The 16776-nt window shown below is 38.9% G+C and overlaps 1 protein-coding gene across 1 annotated transcript in view; it reads left to right on the top strand.

The window, feature by feature from the left end:
- TBC1D8B (TBC1 domain family member 8B) overlaps positions 1–16390 on the top strand; it is a 167827-nt gene extending 151437 nt beyond the window's left edge. Inside the window, exons 16-21 of the mRNA XM_073599294.1 lie at positions 821–1064; positions 1161–1226; positions 2849–2932; positions 4830–4886; positions 6228–6325; positions 6676–16390. Coding sequence (XP_073455395.1) covers positions 821–1064; positions 1161–1226; positions 2849–2932; positions 4830–4886; positions 6228–6325; positions 6676–7080 — 954 coding nt within the window. The 3' untranslated portion in view covers positions 7081–16390. The remainder of the gene's footprint in view (positions 1–820; positions 1065–1160; positions 1227–2848; positions 2933–4829; positions 4887–6227; positions 6326–6675) is intronic.
- Positions 16391–16776: the final 386 nt, after the last annotated feature.

Here is a 16776-nt window from a genome sequence, read left to right as displayed (position 1 = left end):
TGCATACATTCACAAAATTTTATCAGGTGGATGTAAGGAGGTATGAGGATATCGCCTTCGGGCGCAGTGCGCTGCAAGCAGAAGTATAAGATCCTCAAGTCTGGGTGTACCCTGTGGGTTGTTTTCTCCCACCCCTCATGTGGCATTGCTTTGGGACATCCCATTAAGTAATTACTTAAGGCTCTGTGTCCCATGATGTACGATAAAGAAAATAGGATTTTTATTACAGCTTACCTGTAAAATCCTTTTCTTGGAGTACATCTTGGGACACAAAGGTCCCGCCCCTCTTTTGGGATACAAGTATATTGCTTTGCTACAAAAACTGATGTGCTCCTGGAAGGAGGAGGGGTTATATAGGGAAGTAAACTTCCTTTGATTGGGTTTACCAGTGTCAACGCCTGAAGGTGGCCTATAACCCATTAAGTAATTACCTAAGGCTCTGTGTCCCATGATGTACTCCAAGAAAAGGATTTTACAGGTAAGCTGTAATAAAAATCCTATTTTTTCTTCAAATATTTTTATTTTATATGTTAAATGGCAGAAAGTAAAAAATATAGTTTTTTTGTTTTTTCTTTTCAAAATTGTCGGTCTTTTTTGTTTGTTTATAGCACAAAAAATATAAAACGCAAATTACAGAAATTTTGGATACAGTGTCGCACGACCGTTGAAGTAATGCCGAGTTTGCATTAATTAGTATTTTATTAAAATCAAAAAGTACATCTTTGTCCACTATTACCATTGCACACATTCATGTTTAATTGAATAACGACATACAGATTTATATTTTGCTTTGACCATTTTATATGCTTTTATCTATTAGAGAGAACATTTCTTGTCTTGTTACTGGAATTTTAACAACAGCAGAATCCTTAGTCACCATGACCCAAGTCTGCCATATTTGGAACAGTATCACATAGACTGCCAACAATTCCGTACCCTCTACCATCTGCTCAGCCCCTGGGCCTATTCTCCTAGTGTAGACTCTCTTGCACTGTGGACTTTCCGTCTGTTGGATGAAAACTCAGATGGTCTCATCAATTTTAAGGAATTTGCTTTTGCTTTTGGTGAGAGCATAATGTACAATCTATTACAACATATGAATCTTTTTAGTAAATTGTACAAAGGTATAATTCTTTGCATTTCTCATTTAATTGCTCTAGATGTGATATTCAATGGCAGCTTTACTGACAGACTCAAGTTACTTTTTAAAATGCACATACCTCCAGGTAAGTTCACTAAAATATCCTGTTTACATAAAACATAGAAAAGTGACGGCAGAATAAAGACCGAGTAGTCCATCAAGTCTGCCCATATTTTTTTTTTTTTTTCATGTTTAATGGCCATCTCAAATTACCAATGTTAGTGCCTTTTGGTCTTTCACTATTTCTGCCGCTCTGTGGTCCACTATTGAGATTAAATGACAGCTATGGTCTACAGCAGTGTTATTCAACCTTTACCCAGTCAAGGCACCTTTTTGAATTACGCAAAATCCCAGGGCTCACTAGTCTGAGGACTTGATCACACCAGGAGATGTGTCCAAGCGTGCTCCTTTTTTCCTTGTTCCCACACACTGTTTCTTAATGGGCTTCTCTATGCTCGTGAAACGCACAAGAAAAGTAGCTGGCATGCTTTTTTAACTCTCAATGCACCAAAAGTTATGGTACTTTGGGGTACATGTCTTTTAGCGGGTGCCATCGTATGCATCTTTGCTAGATGTGTGGGTGTGCCATAAAGATTTATATGCACCTGCCCACGTCTGCAAAAAGCAGCACGTTTGAGATGGAAAATGCTTGCTTGATTTTGCACGTGTTAAAGCACTGCACGTCCTAAAATGTGGTTTGTAAGGCAGAGTTAAGTGGTCTGTAGGTTGTAAATCCACCCCCCCTCACCCTCCCAAATTCTCCCACCTAGCTCAAATTATGTTTCTCCTCCCACTGCCAAAACCCCCCTCCTATCACAAAACCTCTCATCTCACCCCATCCCTTTCATCACTACAGGAGTAGTGATGGTGGCAAAGAGGAGGAGTAAGCCAGGGGAGGTCAGCTGTGCTCCCCCCCCTCCATTCTAGTTCCTCTCCCTCTTGTCTGTATACTGTAGATAACACAGAACACACTCAGATTGGACTTTGCGGGGTTTGATTACCTCACTCTACTCACAATTTCTACTGTCAGAACAGGAACAGTGTGGAGAGAAGATGGGGAGAGGTAATTAAGCCCTGTACAGTCTGATCAGAGACTGATCCCATGTTAACTCCTGTGTACAGAGAGGAGGGAGAGAGCACAGCCCGCCCCTCCTCCATTTTCTCTCCTCCACTCTGCACCTATTTACTCGTAAGCTGTACCGTCTGCCTGACCTGTTTTTAGCAACTAATGACGTTTGGTAGGACATGGACGGGCGCCCCGCACAGCTTCCTAAGTTACCGACAAGATTACAGATAGGTGCAGGCAGGAGGAGAGAACCTGAAAAAAGAGGTGTGGGTTGTCCTCTCTCCCTCCTGTCTCTACACAGGAGTTAACACAGGTTGCTCTCTCATCAGACCGTTATGGGTTGGGCAGTTTTATGTAATTTTACTGTGGCACCCTGTTTAAAAAACACTGATCTACAGCACTTCCATTTGGGGAAATCTGGTATTGGGACAGCAGCTTACAGGTAATAAAACATGTAAGAAAATGCCTTTTATTAATTATAAAAACATTTTTTTTGCAACATTACATGGGTAAATAAAAAACATATCCTTATGTAACAAATACTTTCAAGTGTTTAGACGATACATTTACCATTCTGCTTCCCTGTAATATCAGTTGCATTTTCAGTAATGTTTTATATTCTCTGCATTTTCATGTATTAGCTTTTACTGAAGTGAGTACTTTAAGCCCTTCAGAAGAAGCCAAGCTTTCCAAAGAAGAACTTATGCATTTCAGTCAACTTCAAGGTAAATATAATTATATTCTTGCAGTGCGGAGATGAGGCTTTAAGGTACTTATCCTTGTCAAAGGATGCCACTACAGAGATATAATGACAAATTGGAGAAACCCTTTATCTCTGTATTTTAATAAACTGGTCATCAAATCTGCATTTAACCTTACCTTACTCCACTTGTCCCGTGAACCTATTCTATTTATATTGGTTTTTTAGCTTCCAAGTTTCACTTTTAAGTTTAGTGTGACTTGCCTGCCCATGCCACCATAAAGTAATTAGTTTGCCTGTGCTGATTTTATTTTGGATATGCTATAGAACAAAAAGGAATGTCATGCTTTTAATACCTTAGTTATTTTGTACGAATCTATAGAATGCAATATATGGCTGCTCCATGCTAGTTATGTTTATTACCAATTTAAATGTTGGAGAATCTTAGTCAAAGGGTTTCTGTTTGGGATATTTACCTCCAAAACAGCATTAATTTAAAAGGGAAGTTCTGTTATAACTGGTTATTTAAGTTGGAAGAAAAATTTACCTTTACTGGACAAATAGGGAATCAGACTTCCTCTGGAGACCTGTCATATGACCAAGGAGGCATCTATAAGACCCGTGTTTGGATAGTTCTGCTATTTGGCTGGTTCTATCTAGCATCAGTCCTTTTGTGACCATTGCTACAGCATTGAACATGGAACAGGCCTCCAGATGTAACCTGCTTCTCCAGGAAAGATGCAATGGTCACTTCAGTCATCATTTTGTTTGTGTAGTGGAGCATCCAAGTGAAAATCCAACCCTAACTAAAAAGATATGGGCTTGTTTAGCAGTTGGGGAAAGTTCACCCTGTGCATGTTATTTGAGTTAGAAACAGCAAAGAAATCCTAGTACCTATCCAAATGTATTCCAGCAAGTTTTATTGGTGTCTGTGTTTCTGTTACTTTGCTATCAGCCTTTGACGCCGCTGTCTCTTTCCAGTGACACCAAGCCCCAAGTAACATTGCTTCCTCACATGGGAGTTCATGCACAGCTCTGCTATTGTGCCTCACTCCCTCCTACAACATCACTAATTAAGGCAGAGGATAGTAGGAGGGGGGTGAGTGACACCGTGGGGGGGGGGGTTGGTGTCACTGAAAACAGACAGCAGCTTGAAAGACTGATCGCAAAGGACAGCATTTAAACACCACCTATAGAGGATAACGGCTGTGTCTGTGTCTGCTCTACATAAATGGAGAGGACACAGAACTCAGCAATGATCAGCAGACAGGTCCCCCGCTGAGCAAGCAGACTCTTGGTGCAGTCTGCCCCTTGTGAAAGGGGCCTAATTCAATTAACATACACAGGATGAACCTCTTTAAGTCTGGTTTTATTGCTGTCCTTGTTTTTATCATTATGACACCAGGACAAGCAAAGGAAATTGGGGTCACTGGGACATGACGGCACCCCCACACTAAAGTTTTTTGATGCTGAATTTTTCTCATTGTGGAGACTACTTAGAACTTATTTTTCCTCTGTAGTTCTGTCATTAGTAGGAGAAGGGAAAAATCTCCCCAGTGTAGACAAAAATGGCAGTAAACACCTGAGAAAAGTTCCAGCTCTGCCTAAGAAATGAATACAAAACAAATGACATTGTCTGGAACTGGCTTTATAACTGTCTAGACTTTATTGGCTGTGTTTGGACTGGTTTAATAACTTATAAATCAGTAATGAAGATATTTCAGTTCAACAGTCTAATTTCACTACATATTTTGATGTTGGGTAGTCCCTGTGTTTCATTTAAAGACACTTGGACAGTGCTGTTATGTACAAAACGGATCTCTATAAGGGCAATTAACAAAATTATTGACTCTATACTACAAAACAGTTTTGTGAACTTTCTAGGTGAAGTACCAAAAATGTTTCTTTTTTTTTCCTAACAGTAACCTCTCCTACAGAAAATCACAGTCCTGATGACAAAACAAAGAGCCCTGAAAAAGGTAATGTTATACATTCACCATCCATGTATAGCATGAAAGTCTGAAGCTGGCCATGGAAAATATTAAAGAGGAGCTCCAGTCTCTTAGTTGAAAATTAAATTAATTCATTAATAAACAGCCACTCACCCGTCCCATGATTCTCCCGGTGTCCTCTCTCGCCGGCATCTTTCTTATGGGCACCTGGCTGTGACAGCTTGCGGCTTCACAGCTGGGGTGCCCACTGTGTATGCACTAGTGGAGCTGCACAATGTGAATTGTCCCACAGTCTTCTGGGACCTGTCATGTGTCCCAGAAGACTTTGGGAAGGAGGGGGGGTTGGAGAACTTCGGATCGCCTAGGCAATCGGAGTGGAAATGTGGGCGGGTGCCTTTTGGGTGGAGCTCCGCTTTAAGGCACAATCTGACTAAAGCCCTTCACACTTGTGTTACTTGTCCTGGGACTTGGGACCGCAAAGTCACATGACAACTCGTACCCCATGAGTTCCATTCATATCTTTGCGTCTTCAAGTTGCAGCGACTTCAAAGTATCCCCTGCACTACTTTGGTCCAACTTTTGATGCAAATTGAGGTTCATAAATCTCAAGATTACACAGGCATTGCTTCAAGTCACGTAAAAATCGCGCAACTTTCACAAGTGTGAAAGGAGCCTAAATGGAGTACATTGGCACCTGCAGCAGATTTCACAGGCAGTGTGTTCCAGCATGGTCTGGGAAATGTGCAAGGAACACGTCTGTCATGCATCATGTTTTGGTGTGGATCGGCCCTAAAGGTTGTGCAATAAAATATTAGGTTAACAGACCTGTCATATTATGTTATTTCTGAGAAAATCGTACCAGAGGGTACCAGAAAATGTGTTTAGCATTTAGAAGTGAACAGTGTTGAGGAGGGAGCACATCCAGAAGCCTTCACATCAAATGATCAAATGACACAGTGTTTTTCAGTTTGTCCAATCAATCTTGCTTACCTGAAATTGGCTGACTGACTGGAGTACTGGTCTGCTTGAATCCATAGACATGAGATCATCATCCAATTTAGCAGTGATTGTCTTCTATATGTGGCCACTTTTAGTGATTTGGCCAAGTGCATATTTACATTTGTTAAATAAATTGACAACTATAGCTTGCATGCATAATTGCCATCTTTACACAAAATCAATTAATGAGTTGCTATTCAGTAAAAACATTGATTTATGAAGTGGCTTGATGTCATTGATTCCTCACATAGAGATAGCTTCAGTGCAAATAGACTTTTCCGTGTATACTTCATAAAAATAGTGTGTGCAAGGGGCAGCGAATACAAGTTAGCAGTTTTGATATTTATTTTCATCTATTTCTTATTTAAGGGAAAGGTAAAATTGACATTCAGGCATATCTAAAGCAATGGCAAGATGAACTGGTGCGTAAAGAGGAAAGCATTAAAGACTTACCCAGAATGAACCAGGTAAGGAGTGTGCAAACCTTGTGGAAAATAGTTATACTACTACTTTCCATCGATTGACTGAACTGAATTGAACCTTTTGGCACATAGATGTACAATGCAGAGATATTTGAGAAAGTATAACTTAGGCTTTGTCCATCTAAATCTGATATGGAGATGCCTTAGTTTGTTGTATACCAACAATTCATACTATACTCCCAGCAATTAAAATCACACGTGAACTTTCTTACTTTGTTCGGGAAACTCATTAATATTAGTAATTTGGCCACCCAAACTAAGGAGGAGGCTTATCTGTTTTGCTAAAAACCTATCCCTGTGATTGAAATATTGTGTTCTCATAAATCTCTCCCCAGTCCCAGTTTATTCAATTTTCAAAGACTTTGTACAACTTATTCCATGGGGATCCTGAAGAAGAACTGTTGTATCGTGCCATTGCTGCTGTGACCAGCCTTCTCCTGCGAATGGAAGAAGTGGGCAGGAAGCTGCAGAACTCTACATCTCCATTCAAGACCCCATCGCCAGAGACCAGCACCAGAGCAAAAGACACCACTCGGGGTGATGGGTCACCACAACAATTGGACAGCACTGTTTCCCAGCCTCCCAAAGAAAACACAGAATGGTCTTTTGCTTTTGAACAGATCCTCGCCTCACTGCTAAATGAACCTTCCCTTGTTAGATTCTTTGAAAAACCTACCGAGCTGAAGGCCAAGTTACAATCTGCGAGGACCTCACAAATTCGAGCTAGCAAACGAGTGTGAGAATTGTAACTGTCAATCAGTTACACAGACCACTACATGAAGAGGCCACATTTCCTGTTACATTCTGTTCTCAGATGTTTTGAAGTTCTCAATCACTTTTATACATTTTTAGGGCTACAATGCAGTTTATTTACTTGAGTAGAGCCTGCACTTCCAATGCACTATATATATATATATATATATATAGATATATATATAGATATATATCTATATATATATATAGATATATATCTATATATATAGATATATATCTAGATATATCTAGATATATCTAGATATATATAGATATAAATTTGCATTCCAAGAAAGAGAATTATTGATGCGTTCTAGTATAAAGTTAATGTTCTATTATGTTATTGTTGTATAGGAATATGATTCTTTTAAAAAAAATTACCATGTTTAACACCCAATCTTTTTGGCACAATTCATGCTATACATTAAGACAGAAAATAGTCTTGATGGAAATACTGAGTTTTGCTTGATGTTAAGGTGAAATGCAGGTGCATTTATTGTGATTTTGGTGTGAGCATTCCATTACCTGCTGTAGAAAACGGAACAGTCAGAGGTGTCTACATTCCCCTGAGGGCAACAAGTGTAATGTATTACTTGATTCACTGGATAATTCAGACACCTGGAAAAACATAGGTAATGCATTCTCTGTACAAAATATCACTATAATGATAATAATATTACTGTCTTGCTACCAAGTTTTGCGTTATTATGCTTTCAGGGTCAAGTGGATTTTGAATAAAACATCAGTAATGCTGTCCCATGGGTTTCAGTTACAATACAGATAGTGGGATTCCATCTCTTACATGTTGGTAAATTTTTTTTTTTCCTGTGAATTCAGTCCTAACCTTACTCAGTTCACAGTAAGCTTTGCGCATGCCATAGAGAGAGAGACAGCATAGAGAATAATTGCACTTCCTGGTTCACTGGTGCATGTTCCTGCAAAAACAGGGACTGCAGTGGCAGTTTCCTGTTCTCAACTTTTACCCCATGTGCTGGGACTTTCTGTGCACAATTTATCTTGGATTGTATACTGAATGGGTCAGGTCATGGCGGGCCATATGGTGATGAGCTGGCATTTATCATACGTAAAGTCCTTGTATTGTTATTGTTCTAGAGACTGACGGAACATTGGCAAAGTGTTTATTGAACCTACAGTTATTAAATGAGCCCTTTTTACACCTGCCTGGTTTAGCCCTAGGAACACTGAGATTATCATTCCCATGAATTGACCACATCCTACTCACACTTTGTTTACCTGTATGTGTAAAGCTACCTGTACACATAACAATGCAATTATTCAGTATAACAATTGTTAGAATGTTTTATCTTTTTCAAATCTATTGCACTTCAATCAAATCTATTCTATCAAAAGACTTAAAAAATCCAATTGAACTTAACTAAGTGGATCTTTTCTTTTTTGTCTATGATCGATTACATATTGTTATATCTACAGCTAGCATAAATTAATGAAGTGGAATGTTGTTGAGTGCAAAGGACAATGTTTGCTAGCCTTCAGAGCTGTTTGTGCAGCCTTTGTTTTGGTGAAGTATTGTATTTTATTCTGATTTGTTTTTAACATATGTTTCATTGCTTTTATAATTTTTTCTGAGCAGATACAAGTATACGATATGTTTTTTAATTTTTCAATTTTTCTATTGAAAAGATTCAATAGTTTACTTACAGCAGTATCTAAATGCTGCATGTTTTAGCCAGCTTTTGTTTTTTTTAGGTATTGCTGTACTGTAAAGGGCCATACACACAGGCCGAATATCGGGTGTCATCAGCCAGTTCACTAGAAACCAGCCGACATTCGGCCCATGTGTACGGCAGCCGGTCCGACAGAAGCCAGCTGTACGGCCAGCTTCTGTCAAGCATGACCGTAAAATGTCTGCCACTCGGCACCCGATCAGTGCTTTCAGCCAATGGCTGAGAGCGCTGACGGTGTGTTCTGGTAGGGGATCACTCCCCTGTCAGATTAGAATAGCTTAGCAGGGGGAGATTGCTGTATTAATATCGGACAGTTAGTACAGTGGCTCCCTCTGAGGTCTTCCGTCTTTTTTTTTTTTGTTCAGCCCGGTGGGTTGAACAAGAAAAAACATCTAGGCTTAAGTAATAGGATAACTTGAAATGCAGTTGACATCTACACACAGTGGATGAAGTCACTATGGTTTACTAAGCTAATATTGTTGAAAATGCAGTTATGTTATTCATTTGAAACTAATGAATCCACTAATCTTCTAAGCACTCTGGAGCTCATGCAGTAATACTGAAAAGCAGTGGGGTTCTTCTAAGGCCAGTCTAGGCACTTCCAAGTATTGATAACCTTAGGTCTGCTTTTCACTTTTACTCAGCAATCAGGATGAGCTCCAGCATGTTCGTATGCTGCACGTGCCGAGCCCGCCAGGAACTCGGCACTGCACATCGCTAATCACAGGCAGTGAGACATTTCTCAATGTGCGGCTGCAGAGATCGGGAAATGTCTCACTGCCTGTAATTAGCGCAGCGCATTGCCGACTTCCTGGCGGGCTCGGCACGTGCAGCATGCGAACACACCGGAGCTCATCCTTACTCAGCAACTGATTGGAAATTGTAAGAGCTTAACTGTGGACGTACTGAAGGGTGTAAAACTAAAAGAATCTTAGCAATTAGTTTGCAATGGTAACAATTAAGTATCTGGCAGAGCAACATCTGATAACTTATAAGGATTTTAAATGTAAGAAACATTTCGACCTGTCTCAAAGTTGCAGCTTGTACCACTTCATGGACAATGTGGATTCTGTTCTTGGTCTTGCCAAGATGAATTTATATTACATAGACCAGTCCCTCTGTGCTCAGGCGGTTTATGGACATAAATGGATTTGGTCACAGAACTTCTAGGACAAATTCTGCAATAATCACATACTAGCTTTTTCCCTATATGATGATGCAGGTACATTTTAATGTTGTGTGCATGATTATATATTGGACCAAGAAGCCGAACAGCCACAATGTTTTTAATTATCAGCTCAGGACTTGTCTACTTGTATGTATGCAGAAAACGTAAAATGACCTTTCCTTTTGTCTCCAAATTACAAATGGATGAAGCCATTTAGAAACTACTAAAAACCTGTCGTCTCTAATTTTCCTGCAGATCAGGTTCTGAACCTGAAAATGCACAGTGAATTAGAATTTACTAGCTTGATTGAATGAAGTTTGTACCCGCATGTGCTAACTTTATACAAACACAAGTTTGAGGAAATGTTTATTACCATTTTCTGCACAATTTGCTCACACCTAGTCATAGATCTTCATCTTTTTCCAGAACAAATAGTTGTAAGTAAAATAAGAGGGACTGGAATGAAAAACAAAAAAAAATTGTCAGCATCTGATACTCTATTTGTGGGGTATACTTTATCTATGCTTTGGTACTCTCTATTTCACCCTTACTTAAATTCCCTTTTAGCGGCACTGCAGTAATCTGGCTATCTTATGTACATTAGCCTGTTAAAATAGGAGAGTGCCATGGTTCACTTGTCAATAAGCAAAATGTTTTTTAAGAAATATCAACATTGTCATATACACAGTCAAGCTAATGCAGCCAAAGAAATATTACACTTCAGAAAACACTGTTGACATTTCTTGGGAAGAATACCAATTCCGTTCCCATTGCAAATGTGGCAAAGGTTCTGGATCATTCATTGATACTTCAACAAGAGAACCTGCATCACATTTTTCTTTTCTTTGGAGTTGGAAGAATTTCAAATTTCCCAAAAGCCACTATCTGCATCATCATTGCTAATACATTAAAAAACCTGTACACAGCAATTATATGTAGTTTTATATGCTGTTTTTATATCTTAAATATATTATTAAATGGGATTAAAGTTCCTCACAAACGTTAATTGCACCTTTCTCTATTGCATTCAACTTTGATTAAAATATTGTAGGTTGTCCTTTCCCCAGCAGCCTTGCCAGTCTTATACTTGCCTGTCCCTAATCTAGCAAGCATGGAATATGCACTCTGCCTAAGATCGATTTGAGAGTGTTCAGCACATGTGTGGGCCTGGGCTAAATAATTTGCATACTCATCAGTGATCAAGGACACGCTAGTATAAGAGGGGCACAAAAATGTTTAAAAGTACAGTTATCCTTTAAGTTACTGTATAGGGATTGTGCCTAAATCCCTCCACTACCTAAAGTAGCCCCCCACTACCTAAAGTAGCCCCCCACTCCAGATACATATTTTACCTGAATAAGGTGGTCACTAGCCACGACCTGCAGGAATCTTCAGAGTCTTCTGTTGATACCTTGCATGCTGGGTACACCTAAGAATTCCATGAGGCTGTTTTCTGTGCAAATGGACTGTGTTTAGTGCAGCTACAACCACAAAAAAGCCAGATCATTCAAGCTGAACATTTACTGACAGTTATGCATGTTTTTCAGTGGCCCTGCAGATTATGGCACTAACAAGTATGCATGTGACAGTTAAAGCTGAAATCAAGGCAAACTAGCTAAACACAGAAATAAATTATATGTAGGATGGCGGGTTTTACCTGAACTCTTGATCCAATTATACTGTATTCTAATTTCAAGTTTTTTCTTTTATATTACCTACCAAAATGCCCTTACAAGACTTTGCTGAGTGTAGAAAAATGTAAACAATGGTATTATTCAAGACGAGGATAAGTGTTTTTATTTTCAGCTATGCAGCTAATTTTTAAATGTCATTGGACTCAAAATAACTAGCTGAAAAAACTGTCACTTCTACAAAAGTAAGTACCTTTTTTATGGCCCCTTTCACACATGCGGACAGTATGTCCGTATTTCATCCATCTGTTTTCGGATGAAATACGGACATACATGCATCCCTATGGGATAGCGGGTGTCAGCGGATGTACATCCGCTAACACCCGATGTTGTCCGGCTCCGCTCTCGTCCGATTCTGCGGACGGAAGAAAATCCTATTTTTCTATCCATCTGCAGAGCGGATCGGATGAACACGGACAGACGGTCCGTGTTCCTCCGATCCCCCATAGGGGAGAGCGGAGAACTGACAGGGCGGTCCCTGCACAGTGTGCGGGTCCCGCCCTGTCATCTGCCTGCTCAGCTGGGGAAAACGGAGCTATCCCCGCTGAGCAGCGGATAAACACGGGGCGGATCAACATGGATCCGTCCCGTGTGAAAGGGGCCTATGAATCATGCACTGTGTTTTAATTTTCTTTTCTATTCTCCTGGTTTGCTGGTCCTAAATGTGGTTGAGATTTTAGAAAAAAAAAGCATATTTTGCCAAAGTAGGCAGAATGGAGAAATACTTTGAATGCATTAATGATAGATATGATAGGATTTGATATGTGATGAGTTTAATTGGTTGGAGGGTTACAGTATATTTACATTAGTAAATGTGTTAAAGTTTCCAGAACTAAAGCCAAAACTTTTTCCTCATTTTGGCTAGAAAAAGACCCCATACACACGATTAGATTTTCTGCAGATTTTGGTCTTCAGATTTACTAAAAACATATAATATGAGGTCAAACCTTAAGAGTTTCAATTTGTATACAATCAGGCAGGCCTTTGCACTACATGATTTTGGTAAATCTGAAGGCAAAAATCTGCAGAAAAGCTAATAGTGTGTATGAGGTATGTATGGTATGTTTATAATACCTGCCAGATTTTTGTTTATCTGTGTCTCCCCGGGGAGATTTCCCTTCACTTATCTCAGCCACAACAAGAAGGAGAGGAAATTCTTGTTTGTCATCAGTGATCGAAGAAACAAGTGTCCCCATTGGAAGATTTCCCCTCTATTCCTGTTCTGATGACAACTCAATATTTGGGGTTTTATTTTACTTTTATTCTCCATGATAATATTCAATGTGATTAATAGAGATGGTGAATCTGCCTGAGGGAAACAGCAATAAAAACCTGATGTGTTCTAATACTTCTCCAATCTATCCAAAAACTGGAAAAAAATAGCCCTTATTTATACTTTAAACTATCTTTCTTGATTGTACATCACAGGACAGGCTAATAATTCATAAACCAAATAAGTTGAGCAGCTGCCTTTAGGCGATTGGATACTGGCAGAGCAAAAGCGGTAAGGACAGCCTTGCTTAACCCCTCCTATTCTTAGCAGTTTTTTGCTAGTGTTCTTAGGTAATGTTGTTCTCTTTTTTTTTGCATCTTTTCTGAATGGATTTCTTCTAGTCCCTATTGCCACAGTGGCACTCCTCAGCAGGTTTTTTAGATCAGTTGACTCCTCGGCACCACTATGGGGGGGGGGGGGGTGTCACATCTGGACCTGAATCCTGAGTTTGGCATTCACTTTGACACATAGTGCATTATGTTGAGTTAGCTGCAGGTTGCTATTAGGTCCAGGACCATAGTCCAGCAGGAGGGTGAAGGTCTGGATAGGGTTTCTACCACCCTTCTTACGGCGGTCTAAATCTGTAGATTCAGGTAGGCTAAGGCTTGCACCCTGCCTTGATGCCCAGTGTGCTTTTACATTCTGGCCCCTTAGGGCTTAACCTGGAGTGATGACTGCGACTTCTTCGGTCGCAGCAGAGAGCAGCTTGGTTTGTTAATTAATTTTAATTTTGTGCTCTTTTGCGTCAGGGATGCAAGCTAGGAATTCTGGGTCATCTACCCAGCCTCCCTCCTAGTAATCAGTTCTGTGTATGCCCATGGCATATATCAACTGACTGCTCTCTGCTCCCTGCAACAGGATACAGCACGTACAAAGCAACCTATTGAAAGTGGCTGATCGCAAAAGTGCTTTTTCCTGCTGCAGCTTCTGTTGTAAGTACACCTAGCAGGATTCCATTCACACACATGATGGATCAGAAATGCAGGGTACCAACGGCTTTAGGACCCACCAGCTCTTGTTCAGTTGATGGTTAGAGGAGGGTCAGCATCATCCCTTCTAGGAATCCTAACATTGGGCTTGGGCCTGTTAGCCATTAGACTGCTTTGGGGTGTCCCATTGGTGAATAAATCTCTAGTCTGTGTCCTGTAGTATATGATCAAGAAAAAAAAAAGCCTTACCTGTAAAATACATAACAGGGCTCAGGTCATAGTTACATGTTGGTAAGTTGAATAAAGACACCAGTCCATCCAGTTCAACCTCTGATATTTGTGTCTGTGTTAAAGTCACAACCATTTCCCATACCCTTGTATATTGGGTACACTAAGATGCCTTCCCTTCTGTGTTGTTATCCACTCATGTTATTTCTCCAGTTACGTAAAAGGAGTTTACGGGTTAAAAAAATCCTTTTTCATCCAATCCCAGGGATTCTTTTTCTTATCTATAACTGTGTATTCTAGAAAATTTCCCAGCAGATTAACACTGATCAATGATTGGGATGAAAGTTTATAACATGAATTGTCACCATCGTAGAACTTTCTTCACCACCATAGTCATCAAACAATAGCAAATCTCTGTTCAATAACCTAATGCTTTTGTCTTCATTAGTTATTTGGATGATGGTACCCCTATCTGGTAATTAATTGTAAGGTTAATTGAGGCCTGGTCCTTTTTATTTCTTCTTCATATGGTTTGACGATGTACCACAAAAATACCCAGGGAGTAATATCGTAACGTTTGGGAGCACATTTAAAACAAAAACGTGGAAAACCCTCTTCAGTTAGGGATACGTGCATAGGTGAAGCCCAAGCTGGTCTTTAAATGTTTGAAACTCAGTCCAGCAACCTAGAGCATGTGTTGTTATTCTGTATGGCTTGTAGCCTAAACAGTGTTTTCGGCTTGTTCAATTAAAAAGTTTTGTTTTTAGTTGTTTGCCCTCTGACTGAAGTTGGAAGGAATAAATGCCTTACAATTTGTGTTTCATGTTTATAAGCAATCTATCATCATGTTAATATTGCAGGACTTATCCTGACTTTGTATTTATTTTACTGCTACATACATTTTTCATGTTTCTCAAGATATGTTTAAAACTGCTCATGAGATTTATTGTACTGTCATCTTTTAACCTGCTGTATGATTTATTTACAGGAAAAGAGTAAACACATCCAAAATCTTTCAGTTGAAACATTGTATTTACTTAAATTTTGATCAAATACATTTCAATACAGGTGTGCAAATTACTAAGACACATTATATTAGGGGTTATTTGTGCTATAAACTATCTTCTATTTAACAGATGGAATAAATAAAAAAGAAACCAACAAGACACTATATATAGTTTGTTTTGCAGCTTTTTTTTTCTTTGATATCTTTTGGCCTCTGCATTAATGAAGCAAATACTAATGAAGGAGAACAAACACTTAAAGGTGCTCTAACATATTTTCTTTCTTCGCTGCTAAATAAATAGAAAAGAAGAAATGAGGGATAATATTTGTAGAGTTGGGACTGCTGTGTTTACTTGCTGTGTGTTATAACTGGGATGCTAAACCCTGTCCATACCTCCTTAGCAATCATCTTCCAATGGTTCTGTAACCTATTTATTGCATGGAGAAATGTTTATCATTCATAATTGAAAGTGTGACGGGATTATTGGAAAATATCTTCATGCATTGGTTTACCAAACAAATTTGCAGCTTTTTCATATATAGTATTCTATAGTAAGCACTTCCATTTCAGTCTCTTTTTGTGTACAGATATTTTAAAAAGCACTCTCACTTGAGGTGAGGATTGTGCCTAGATCTGTTTTTAATGTTTGAATTAATTGCCCCAGCAACACTAAACTGATCCCTTGCTATAACCTTACTCTATACAACAGCCTTTGCCACCTAAGTGTCTCATGAAAAGACAGTTGTATTTTTTATTAATATTTCATTACACCCTCTTTTTAACTCTGTAATAAGAATGTAATATGTGGCTAGAACCATTTCCAGAAATGTATAAAGCGTGAAAAAGGGATTTAAGGTATTCCAAAAGCTTGCACCTTTAATAACTTAAATTACTCAATAAAGGGTATCACTTAAAGTTTAAGCTTTCTTCTTAATGAGTATAAAGGGAAAATTAGAAAATATTGTTAGAGTGCCTTTGAGTTAAATTGTTTAATATGAGCTTTTGTTTTATTTGCACTAAACACTGTGCCAGCATCATCAGAACTCACAGTGAATATTAGTGCATTCACTTTCATATGTACATACATTTTTCTATGTTAAGAGATCCGGTGTTTCAGATTGCACAATTTTGTTGCTGTTGCTTCTTTTCACTAGCAATGCTGGGATCACTGCTGCTTTTTTACAAGTTATGTTTATCTGCCTGTAGTTTCATTAATGCATTTGCACTTTTTATACAATGTATTCATTGCAGGACTGATGTATAAATGGTACGCTTAATAAACTCAGTCTTACAGAACTCTTGTTTGTACCATTTTGTCTTTTTTAATCCAAAAGCGCTTTTATTAGTATTGAAATGGACATGAAGAAACAACATTAATGATGACCAAGACAGTGTACACATTTAAAGCAATAGATGAGGTTTCTTCAATACAGCATACACAGAAGTAATGTATTACTTAGATGATTGGCAAGTTATCAATCTACTGAAGTCAAATGAAATGAGGGACCGAATCGCAGACCGTTTACAGGAATAAGTGTAAACAATATAGAAAGGCCTTTATAATTAGAGCATATTCAGAATTTTAGAATATATTCTAAAATTGCTAGGTGCCTTCTAAAATCTAAGGATATTTGTAACTTAGTAGCACCCTTAGACATATCAAATCACAAATCACAGGAGAC

Source organism: Aquarana catesbeiana, linkage group LG09 (genome assembly GCF_042186555.1).
Source record: "Aquarana catesbeiana isolate 2022-GZ linkage group LG09, ASM4218655v1, whole genome shotgun sequence".
In the NCBI taxonomy this organism is placed as follows: domain Eukaryota; kingdom Metazoa; phylum Chordata; class Amphibia; order Anura; family Ranidae; genus Aquarana; species Aquarana catesbeiana.
This window is presented reverse-complemented; position numbering and strand designations above follow the sequence as displayed.